General features: G+C 35.2%; 1 protein-coding gene across 1 annotated transcript; it reads left to right on the top strand.

Moving 5' to 3' along the window:
- Window positions 1-390: 390 nt before the first annotated feature.
- Window positions 391-8,729, top strand: LOC106050294 (protein FMC1 homolog). The gene is made up of 3 exons (XM_013205251.2): window positions 391-549; window positions 6,190-6,342; window positions 8,501-8,729. The coding sequence occupies exons 1-3, from the start codon at window positions 448-450 to the stop codon at window positions 8,621-8,623; spliced, it is 378 nt and encodes a 125-aa protein (XP_013060705.1). The 5' UTR covers window positions 391-447; the 3' UTR covers window positions 8,624-8,729.
- The last annotated feature ends 3,694 nt before the right edge of the window (window positions 8,730-12,423 follow it).

The following is a 12,423-nucleotide window of genomic DNA, read 5'->3' as shown; positions in this document are numbered from 1 at the left end:
GCCATAATAAACAATAAAAAGCCTGGGAACAAATCAACTGTGCGTACTGCTAGTAACTCATATAAATAGCTAAATTTTGTCTAGAGGAAGGCCTATAAACAAATAGCAAACATTACCAAATCTAAAAACTAAAAAGATATGTAGACATTTTATATATATGCATACAGTGTTGATTAGGCATATCTTAGTATCTAATTCATTCCTTCCTTTTAAATAAGCAATGGTTTGTGTGCAACAAAGTTTTGTAATGGAGGATCATTGAGATGCCAAGCTGATAAAATAGATAAAGTTTGAATTAATTTCAAACACAAAGATAAAGTTTAGATAAGACCAAAGACCGGAAATGGTGGAAGGGCAAAGGGGTCTACGAGACAAAAAAAAATTGGGAACTGCTGGTTGATTCTATGATCTAGACATCTAGACTAGATCTGGCAATATATATAGTCTATGGATCTGGCTAATCAAAACGAAAGTAGGGACAAAATGGCTTCCAATTCTTACAGAACATTGAGGTCATTAGCAAGAGAACTAAAGTTGATTTACAAAAAGGTAGTCTAACTATTCTAGATCTAGATTAAATTTGCATGCATTTCATTTAGATCTAGACCTAGATTTACTTTAACATTCTGTACTGTATTGATTGTTTACTATTGTTATCTAATTGTAGTTACTGTAGTAGTCAGTGAGTGTAGATTAGAAACTTTAGACTTTAGTCACTTTAGAAACAAACACAGTCACAGTGAGTTGAGTCAAGCTAAGTGTGAGTGTCAGTGTGGTGTACTTCAAACTTATCAAACTTGTACAAGTAACAATGACAATGAATGTATTTTACTTGTAACAGTTGTTCTAACTAATGACTAATGTAAGTTAAGTCTAAGTGTTGAGATTTGAAGTTGAAATTGAAAGTGTGGTAATCACTGTAATCTGTAGTACTAGGACTAGACTCTAGTTGTAGTGTTATCATAGTTATAGACTCTACTCATAATATTGTACAAGTGTACTGTAATATAATGTAAGGTGAGTTAATGCAAGAGTGAGTATTCAAGACTGTTCAATTCAAAATCAAAAGGAAAGTAAAAACTATAATATAGAATAGACTAGATATATAGATCTAATAGATCCAAATCCAAATGATTAGTGAATTATTTACTAAATAAAACCATTTGAAAATTAATTACTCAGTCTCAGGGCTCCTCAAATCCATAATTTTTCCTTTTGAAAAAGCATTTTCATTATTTTGGTTGGTCATTCACAATGACATCCGATAAGCTGATCTAGATCTAGATCCTCCAGTAGAGCCTCTAGAGTCTAGTTAATTTAGTCAATTACTTTGATTTACAATGACATTTAACTGGTATGATATTTCATAAATTAAAATGAAAGAGTAAGATCACCTATAAAGTTTTGTAAGTTTACTTTAAATATATATATAATTCATCCATCATTGTTCGATGATGACCATGTTTGTCATCCAGGGGGATGAGGGCTTTGCACTTGCTTTTTATCTTTGATGCTTTTCTTCTGCCAATACTGTTCTCTTGTCCTCTGCAATTTGTGTGCCAGTTTTCACAGCGTGACGCCATGATGCTCTGTCATGTGCTTCTGTCTCCAGGTGGCAGGGTCAAAGCTGAAGGCTTTCAGAGAAGCTTTGAGGGTGTCCCTGAAGCATTTTCTTTGTCCACCTTGTGAGCACTTTTCTTCCCTTAATTGACCATACAGGAGTCGTTTAGGGATGCAGCGGTTTTCCATTCTGCATATGTGTCCTGCCCATTGCAGCTGGGATTGCATCAGGATTGTGTGGATGCTTTGCAGGCTGCTCTTCAAAGGACTTCTGGTATTTTTTCTTGCCATTTATTTAAAGGTTTAACATATTGTTATGACTTTGCCATGCGCACCACCATCCAGGCTAGTGCAGAGATGCGCACTTCTAGTAACCAAACTAGAACAGGATGTTGACATGAAGAGACTAACGATTTCCGCCCAAGTAGAGAGCCAATATGGAGAGATTTTGCCTAAGAAAGATGATGTTTTATGAACTTGTGATGTCTTGTAAATAAAGATATATGTGCCTCGTTGAGTTGCCTCACTTAAGTTATTACAATTGGTGTCAGAAGTGGGATTATAGGCAACTCAACGAGAGGAGGTAGGCTTTGATTACAATGACATTTGAAGCTATTACATCAGCTCTCAATCAAAGAGCTACGACAAGAGCTTCGGGACCGAGGTTTAAAATCCCTCGGTAGCAGGGAAACGCTCACGGATCGTCTGCGGCAAGCATTGGTCGATGAAGAAGAATATCCAGAGACCTACACATTTGAAATTGAACTTGGGATTGTTGAGTTCTTTGGCAGGATACAGGAAGAAATTGATGCAATGCGTGCACAAATTAATAGGATGGGGAGTAAAGTAGATGAAAGTGTATTGCAAGTAGAAGGCCAAATAGACCAAAGTGATAAAATTGTGTCGCAAGCAAAAGGAGGAATAAACTCGTTAGGGAAGGAGCAGTTGCCTGGTCAGGACTGTGGCTGCACAAACAGTGGTGATGGAAGCGCTGGGGATTGGAGCGCTGTCTGTGACTGTGTTGTGGTCAAGTCTGGCGGGATGACTTTCATGGCGAGAAACGTGACAACGATTGCTGCGGCGATATCAATGGTATATACAGAATTGAAAGAAAAGAAACAAATGAAGAAACTAGAAAAGTCTGTTATGAGCCTGAAACTTTAGTTCCTGGTATACCTGCAATGAGCCGAACATATCAAGACAACGTTGGGTCTGCGTCCAGGCTTGCTGCTGTGGACCTTAAAGACCTCTGTTTATCTGTCAGTACCTTTGATGAGAACTCAACCATGAAAGCCTCAAGACCGTTTCTGATTCCTTGCCTTGGATGTCGTCGGGTGAAATTGCGAATACGGGCCCCAACAATGGCCGAGGCAGAAACAACGAATTTGACTTTGGCAGCGGTATAAGAGAGAACTCCATACTTGGCAACTGCATCCAGGCGATTGACATGAACTGTATATGCAGCGTCCTGTGCGGACAGTGCCCATGCCAAGAAACCCAGCTACAAGACCTGATCTTGACAGAAATGTGTACTTCTGCCCACATCAGTGAAAGTGACTTGAACGGTGGTGAATTAATCCCAGCGAAACCTGATGTAGTGGTAGATGAACATTACAAGGATGCTTCATGGGCATACCTTACAGATGAAGCTGAGAAAGACTATGTGCTTGAAACCATGGCTAGCTGTGGGCCTACAACTGTGTCACAACACGTCCATGGAAAAGGTCCGCTGACTCAGCGTCTTAGAACAACAACCCTGGAATCTACGGTGATCGCCACAACATCCATTTGTGTTACGTGGCTGGCAACCCTGACCTCCACTAACTCTCCCTGCCAGCTGACTGGCATCAGCGACTATCGTCATGAGGTCGAAGCAGTGACCACAATATCGCCTCAAGCGTAGATTGGCCAACTGGAAGAAGAGGAAGCGACGACCACAGGAAACTGTGCAGATGGCTTTGTGGGCAACAGACACCCTAACGTCTGTGGTTCCCACCGATCGACCTCCACCTGAACTGTCAAAGCTCCACTGAAGTGTTTCTTTTCGGGACGGGGGCAATGTTATGACTTTGCCATGCGCACCACCATCCAGGCTAGTGCAGAGATGCGCACTTCTAGTAACCAAACTAGAACAGGATGTTGACATGAAGAGACTAACCATTTCCGCCCAAGTAGAGAGCCAATATGGAGAGATTGTGCCTAAGAAAGATGATGTTTTATGAACTTGTGATGTCTTGTAAATAAAGATATATGTGCCTCGTTGAGTTGCCTCACTTAAGTTATTACAATATTTAGTGTACGATTGTATTTTTACCCACCCACAGGCACCTAATGCATTTGAGTTACTTCCTATGCATGTTATAACAAATATTGATATAATGATCTAATTAATAGTAATAGTTGTAATAGTAATAGTGGGCCTTTTTCATTGCGAATTATTTAGATGGAAAAAATGGAGTTTTCCTGGGATGAACACAAATTTCAAGAGGGGTTGAGTTACTAAAACTAACATAACTTTTTTATTTTATTTAATAATCTAACATATTTAATTTTATTTTAAAGAAAAATGAATGGGCTACACAATTATAATAAATTAATTATTCAAGAAAAAAAATTTTTACATTAATTTTTAACTGAGCACGGAAAAAAAATATATGTTAAAAAATTCGCTTAAAATCGTTATACTGAAAGATTTAACCTTTTAATTAAACATTTAATCCATAAATATTGAAAAATCCCAATACTAAACATTTCTAATGTCATAAAAGATGAACAAATGCACTAAGAAATTGTATTATTTACTTTTTACGGGTCCCGGGAAATAATCTAAAAAGAGGAACCATTAACACAATTTTCTCTTTAAAAAAAAACAAGGTGGTACTACATTGAATTTACTACCAAAACAAAGAACAATCACTCCCACATCCGAAAAATAAAAAAAAGAGAGAAATAAAAAAGTTTAACTTAAAAAGATAGTGAAATAAATATTATAAACCAAGTTACTTGCTGAGAGTAATGCCGCACTGAAAGAGTTAACTTGGGCCCCACAATTTGTAAGGCCGGCCATGAAGGTAATTAAAGAGTATTAGATTAATCATTGATCTCTATTGAAATGCTGAAGAATAACTAAGATTTTCATGTTTTTTATTGTTGTGAGTATGCTTGTTTATATTGATTTGTTTGTTTATGCTCATGTGATAGTACTATCAATCTTCTGTGTCTTGACCTCAAGTAAATGTGTAGTTATCGTCATTCAGTGTAATGAAGCTTTAAAATGTGAGACCTTTTGCACATAGAGAGGGTTCCACTGGGGATACAAGACCTTCACAATGCAGAGAACTCTACTCTGAAACTGCCGCCTACTAATCATACAACTGAGTCAGTCATATCAGTGGACTCAAGAGTCCCGACCATCAAATTGCCAGGTAACTTTGATAAAAGCGATGATCCCAGTTCTACTTGCCAATACAACCTAAGAGAAAGAAAATCAAGACCCAACTACTAGGTTTAAATGGACTTGCGTATTAATAAACATCCTATTGTCTCGTATGCTGAAGATGTGATTTGAAGTTTGTGGCATTTCAGGCTGCTTAGTTCATCATTGAATTTATGTTTCTGTTGTTGTTTTTGATGGATTTGTGGATAATTAAGCATTGGTTTAATTTTGTGAAAATGTTTTTTTCATATTGATTGTCAAATACATGTTTGTATGTAAACTCATGTGAGAAGTGTACTATCAATCGTCTGTGCCTTGATCTCTAGTAGTTATTGTCTTTCATTGTAACAAAGTTTTAAAATTTCAATACAGTTTTGGTTCTTATTTAAGTAGTACATGAATGTTGTGAAATTCTTGAGAGTTGAGAATTTCCTTTCATGAAAAAAATTTACATTTAATTTTTACTTTCTTTTTTTTTTTCTGAGTACTCACAATAACGTCAGTATTGCTGCCCTTGAAATAGAAAATTATATTATGTTCATCCGCATTGAGCTCCATTCTTTCTTAAGAAATGAATTATAATTCTTAGTTTACATTAGTTTTTTTTATTTTTAAAATAAAAAAAGCAAAAAAAATTTTTTTTTAAAAAAAAAGCTTATATATCAACTCACTCTGTCTGGTCAGATCAAGCTGAAAGTTTGCATAATTATTTCTTTTACCTGACAATACAAGAATCAATAAAAAAAATAAACCAATTGGTTAGTAACTATCAGTAATTATTTATTTTGTTTGTTATTTTAACAAAGAAATATTAATTGACTGATGTGGTGGTTGAATTAGCCCCATTTATATTTTGTAGGTCAATGCTGTAAAGTTTTAAGTTAACAATAAATAACTATAAAACCCTCTATTTTTATAAGCAATTCACTGGTAGAGTAGATAGTGTAGTGGCCTAAGGAGGCCTTAGCCCTCGTGTTAGCATTCATGTCATTCACCTTTTTTTTTTATAAATGTATTTAAAAAGCGATCACCCAGATACCCCGTTCTTTCTCCCCCTTACAACTGGTCCAGACAACTATTTTTTAGGCTTTTCTTGCTATTATCGTTTCATTCTGTGAGTAGTCCTAGCAAAGTCATATAATGGAATTACATTTTTTAAATCCATTTTTTTTTAAATAAATTCTACTCACCAGAAAGATATGTGTGAAGTACCTGTTTATGCCTACGTTCAAGAACAATTTAGAAACTTCCAGGTGACTGGTGAAAAGATGTGTAGGGCCAGACAGGAAGCTGAACATTTGGCTCAAACATATCTGTGCTATTTAGAAAGCACCAGAAAACATGAGGTAATACTCCATTTCAGTTTACTAAGCTAGTTGATCTTTTTTTAGTCCTTTAAAAATACAAGGACTAATTTTTTAAATATTTTTTTTTCCATGTTGTTTGTGTTTATTTTTTTAACTGAATTAAAACCTTTAGAAAAGAATTATTCTTTCCTTTTTTAAATTCTATTGACTTATTATATAACAGAAAACAGTTAAAATCTCATAAAGGAAATAGATCTATGTCTCTACTGTCACATAATCTAGGTGTCAAAGTCTCATAGTTTGAATAAGTTAAGTGTTAAGTTTGAGATTATAATCATACTACTATAATGTGCATCAAGGTCTTATTGTTTGTAAGATGTTTACAATTAATTAGTTTCGAGCAAATACTATAACTTGCATATGCTGCTAATAATAGACATTGGAATTTTAATAGTACTAAAAATAAATTTCCAGCTAGTTCTCAGCATTTGTTGAAATGAAGATTAAGAAGGGTATTCAAACAAATGGGAAGAATAAGTCATCATTGAGTGTTTCAAATAGGTTTTTAGTGGCTTCCGAAAGGAGAAAAGACGCTATTAGTTTTGTGTGGAATGTCTGTCCGTCTGCCTCATTTGGATCTCGTAAACTAGAAAAGATATTGAAAATCTGACATCATGATGTTTTAGACCTGTCAAAGTTCTGATGCAACGGATACTTTTTCTTTTCTAAAAAGTGAAAAATTTAATTTTTTAAATGAACTATGCAAGCAGTTTTTTTTTTTAAACTATTCACTATTAATAATAACAAACACAGGAAGCTATTTAATAAGGGAGATGATTATTTACTATATTTTTAACACATTTATGCAAACTGATTTAGATTTTTTGTCAAAATTTTTTTTTTTTTTTACAAATCTATTGCTAAGTTATGTAAGTTCTGTCATACTAACTAGATCTACTACATTTACAAAAAACTGGTTACTATTTTTTAAAGAGAAAAAATCTATTTAATATGCATATAAGTGGAACATAATTTAAAACAACAATTAATAAGTTGTTTTCCATATTATCGAGTGAACTGCAGGACAACTCCATAACTATAGGACATCTAACTTAAAATTCTTTTTCAAAATGTTTTTTTTTTAATGAGGCTTTGAATAAGAGTTTATTTTTATTTAAAGAGAAAAAAAAATCTATTTAGTATGCATATAAGTTGGACATAATTTAAAACAACAATTAATAAGTAGTTTTTCATATTAACTGCATGACAGCTACAGAACACCAAACTAAGGGATTTTTTTTTTTTTTTACGGAAATATTTTTTTCTTGAGGGTTTGGGATTTGAATAAGCGATTGACCCTATTCAAAACAATTAGATCAATAAGATAATCATTATATGAAATCAGTTAGGCCAGGTTCACATCTAACTTCACTTTCACTTATCCCTTGGTCTGCTGGACCGTTTGGGCACCACACAAGATCTGTCAACCTTCTTTCTCCATTCTTCTCTGTCATTTGCCTTTGATAGAATTTCATTCTGATATTCTTTCTGAAAATATTGAAATCTGCCTTTTTACCTGCCTGTGACCACTTCGGGTCCGATTTTGAGTTTGTGTTTCCACACAAACTGTCTTTGTAACCTTGTTATGTCTACTTTTCTGAATCTACAAGTGAGTAATAAAAGTTTTTTTATTTTGTATTCTTTACTTAAATACTGGTATCTCTGGCTAGGATCCTTCTCTCTAGTTCTGCAATCAGCATCCAAGACTCACAAGCATATAAAAATGTGGTATGACCAGGGAGTGCATCAGTCTGATTTTGTTGTCGAGGTCTATGCCTTTGTCTTTTCATATTGTTTTGCAAGTGCTTCTGTGGACTGTGCTATTGTACATACCTATTCACTAATTGTCTACTTATACTGACCATTGGGAATTTATTTTAAACATGTCCTGGTCATCAGCCATATGTGAAAGTGAACTAATTTGGATAAAACTAATAATGGGTTTTAATTTGTATGATAGGTATGTATACACATACAGATAATGCAGCAGAAATCAAATTAAATTGTAGTAAAGGCATAGAATGTAGGCTGTATTATTGTTTTATTAGTTGTTCAATTTTATTATTGATTACTTCCCTTATCCTAACATGTTCTATCTGCTCATTACATAATTTTTTCCCTTTCCCTATCTAAACAGGCTATATCTGCTCACTACAGAGGTAAAGGAGAGAGAAGTGTAGAGAGCAGTGCAAATATTGTTGGCTTAAAGCTGCCCAAGTTGTACAGTGAAGAAACAGCCCAGAAGTCTCCTGAGCATTGATTTGTTCATTAGAAGATTCTGTTGAAACTTTAGTGTAAATAGTAAAATTAGGACCTGCAATTGGATATGAAAATTTTATATTTGTAAATAAAAACTATTTGTTTTCTGCCTTTCTAATTTTGGTTAAAAAAAAAAAATTGTTCAAAACATCTTTTCTAAAAACAATGTTTCAATATTTAAAAATTCAATATATAGATTCCACTTTCTATTTTATACATTCTGATGTTTCTTAGTTACGTCAAAACATAAAGAGTCTGCACATTAAAATTTGTGCATTAAATTAAAATATAATTGGGAGAAAGGTTACACTGAAAATTCATAGCATTGGTGTATTCTGTGTAACTTTTACTACTGGTATGTCACATGCTTCCCCACAGCTTACGACCTAATTTGAATCAAACAAGGATATCAAATGAACATATTTTTCTGTTTTATCCATGGACATCACATGACTGTTCGTTTTTGTGAATGAGGTCCAATTAATTTTAGAAAATGAATCTGGTACCAGTACTCTCATCTCAATCGCATGGTAAGGTGCCATGACAGAATATCCAAATCCCTCTTCCTTTCTCAGTCAACAGATGTTCTTAGCAGGATATCAAAAGAGAGGTCAGTCAATTCTTTATACCGTGAGTTATATCTAATAATGTGACTGAACCAGCTCAGCTTTTTTCTCTTCACAGTCTTGAGTGAGGAGTTTCTCCTTTTTGCCAGTCAGAGTGTTGACTTGCAACGGTACAAAATAATTTGTCTTTCCTGGTATCTGATACCCAGCATTTGTCTGTAGCATTTACTCTCAAAAGCTTGAATTATTTCAGCCTCAGCATTCAATGTCCAACTTTCACAAACATATAGAAGTACACAGACTACAAGCGAAAAGTTTACTGGGGAGCTTCCATATTTTCCAGAGTGACATACGATGCCAAGCTTACATGGGTTTTTATCTGTTCTTGTTTCTCCAACTATTGTTTTGTTTGGCTCTAGGTATTTAAACGAGTCAACTTATTCTGTTTGTTCGTTCCACTGCATGCAACATTTCATATCTCCAACACAAACTAGTTCTGGTATAAGGTATTTTGCTTTTTCTGCAGATTTCCATGCTAACTGCTCTAGCTGCAGCATCCTTGTTTTGTTATTTTATTTTATTAATGCTTTTAAACGTTAGGTTCATTATAAACAACCAAAAGCAGTTTACAAATCAAATATGTTATTATTATTAGTAGTATTATTATGCTTATTTTCCTGTTCCACCAAAAAGGTATAGGTACACTTTTCACTGTAGTTTCAACATTCAGGGGTCACTTTTTGTTCTTCATTCTTCCATTTCATTGACTGCTTAAATATTAAATTATAAGGTAAAACTCACTTTGAAATCAAAAGTAGATGACCCAATATAATGCAGGAATGCACACACTAGTTGTCATTGACAGGGCTAGACTCCTTTGACCCGGGAATAAAACAAGCAAAATATATTTAAAAAATTAAAAGTTTATCTGAAGGAAAAGAACTGCAAATTACTGCCAAAACTGCATTAATAGGTTCCCCTTTTCAAAATTAATTATGCAAATTTCATATCAACTTGATCCAAGAATGAAAAGTTGGAGAAAAAAAAATTGTGTAAATAAAGGGGGTTAAATCCACATATGCAGCAGCATCTCTCAGTAAGTAGCACATTTCTTATTCCATACGCTAGAACCAATTCGTACAAGGGCTCCGTCCCCTGAAGTTTGAATTAGAATTAGCTTCAATAGGGAAACATAAATTTTCCCCCAGCACTTCTTTTGCCTCTAAAAGTTTCGCAATATATGATGGTAGACAAAATTGGTTCTACCTTTTTTTTGTCTGTTATCTGCTCCTGTGCAACGACTGCATAATAATTGTAATAATTTAACCATGGAACTATACTAACCTTACAACTCTACTTCACATAAAGTATTACTTGTTAAGTTGCCACTTAAAAAAGTTAATTAATCTAATGATTCAAACATTGGCTGAAATTGGGCTTCACAGAATTAACACCTGCCTGCCGGCGTCCATGGACCCACTCGACCGCAATTGCGGAACCTTAGGCAAGGTTTGGGATAAAGAGCTCCCGGTCCAGGCGGTTGGATAAAATCCTCTATAACGGTAATTGTGAATGTGCCTTCAGCGCCGATTCTCTACTGGGCTTTTCCAGTGGGTGTATACAGCGCACGGCCAATACTAATGTGTGAAGAACTTTCAAAGCAAATGTAGATGAATTTTGCTTGCTCTCTGGTCGCTGATTTAGGCTAATCAGAACTTTCAGCCATCTCTTACTTGTTGCTAAGTTTGTGAGCCGTACATTTGTAGGCCTATAAAAAAAAATTATCACTTGTTGCGACATTTACGCGATTCGCCGATTAGAGAATCATGTAGTCCAGAGGTTCTCAAACTGTTTGGACCTGCAGGGGACCCCTGTGTATAGATGTAGGCCTCTATTTCAAACTTTCCAGCGGATTCCTAAGTGAAAAAGCTACACAAATGTATAGTATTTACGTTACAAATGTAAAAAAAAACAAAAAACACCATTATGCTGGAAAAGTGTTGATTGAGATTATAACTTTTGTTTAAAATAGGGCCTATTTAAAAAAAACAAAAAATGACTCGGATGATTTTGATGAGATTTAATGAGTGTATTTTTCGTGTAGGGGTATGTCTAACTCAATGTCTGTAAGAAGGCTAGCTATTGCAAGTCTCGACTAATTTCTTATCGATTTTTTTTTTAAATTATTGATGAGGTTAATACTTAGGCCTAATTGCACCAACTAAGAAGACGAGAAAGCAGTCAACAACTTCTGTACAATGATCCATAATACAGGATATACAATTGGAATGTTGTTGTTTTTCGCCAGAATTTTGTTATCCTCATTTAAGTTTCTCATTTGTGGATATTTCAATCATCTACTCCTGTGTTAGTATGTATTTATCTCTGATTGGGAGTTAGTCCATGCACAACACCCAGCCGGAACTATCCAAGTGAAGAATGTCTTCAAATCTTTGGTTTAGGTCGTAACATGGGCGTAGCCAGGATTTTTTTCTCCCTTCCCTCGCCATATATATATATATACATATATAGGCCTATATATAAATGTGTGTGTATACATAATTAATAGTTATTACATTCTAACCATTTATTCTTTCGGAAGACGTTTATTGTACCCTAGAATAGGTTTTTTAGACACTCCGCCATTGCCAGCAAGGGGGTCTGGAGGAGCGCCATGAGCTCCTCCCAGCGGGGTTTCGGGGCAGAGCCCCGCCTCAAGGCACTATTTCCGGTATTTTAAACAAAAAATGGGGTATCTAAACTGCATTATCATGCTATTGCAAAATTATAGTTCAAAAACCTAATCTGCTATTCTTACTTAGGACTTAGATCCTCCCGCACCGTTCGGCGCATTAGGCGGCTGGCTGTCTCCACAAAAATTAATCACTGGCAATGTCTGAAGCCTAACCCCTAACCCTGGTGTCCACTGCTCTGAGGTCCTCCTTGAAAGTGGATGTCCTGTTTGCGCTTTCCTAGTAATGTCATCGCAACTCTTGATATGCGTAATTCCTTTTGTCGGAGAACATGGACGCTCTGCCACAACCTCACTAAGTGTTCGACTCCCAGTTCGGCATTCGATTTCCTTGATTGAGACTCCATCTCTCTAACTCCTAAAATCCGTCTTAGCCATCTTTGCTGAGCCACATTTAGTTCTTTTTCTATTTCGCTAGATGACTTCCATGCTAGTCACTGCACTTTATTAATGGAGACCAGCGAGTGGTAGAAATTTGTAACC

This window comes from Biomphalaria glabrata, chromosome 11 (assembly GCF_947242115.1).
Source record: "Biomphalaria glabrata chromosome 11, xgBioGlab47.1, whole genome shotgun sequence".
In the NCBI taxonomy this organism is placed as follows: Eukaryota; Metazoa; Mollusca; class Gastropoda; family Planorbidae; genus Biomphalaria; species Biomphalaria glabrata.
The sequence above is the reverse complement of the archived record's forward strand: the minus strand, read 5'-3'. Positions and strand labels throughout refer to the sequence as shown.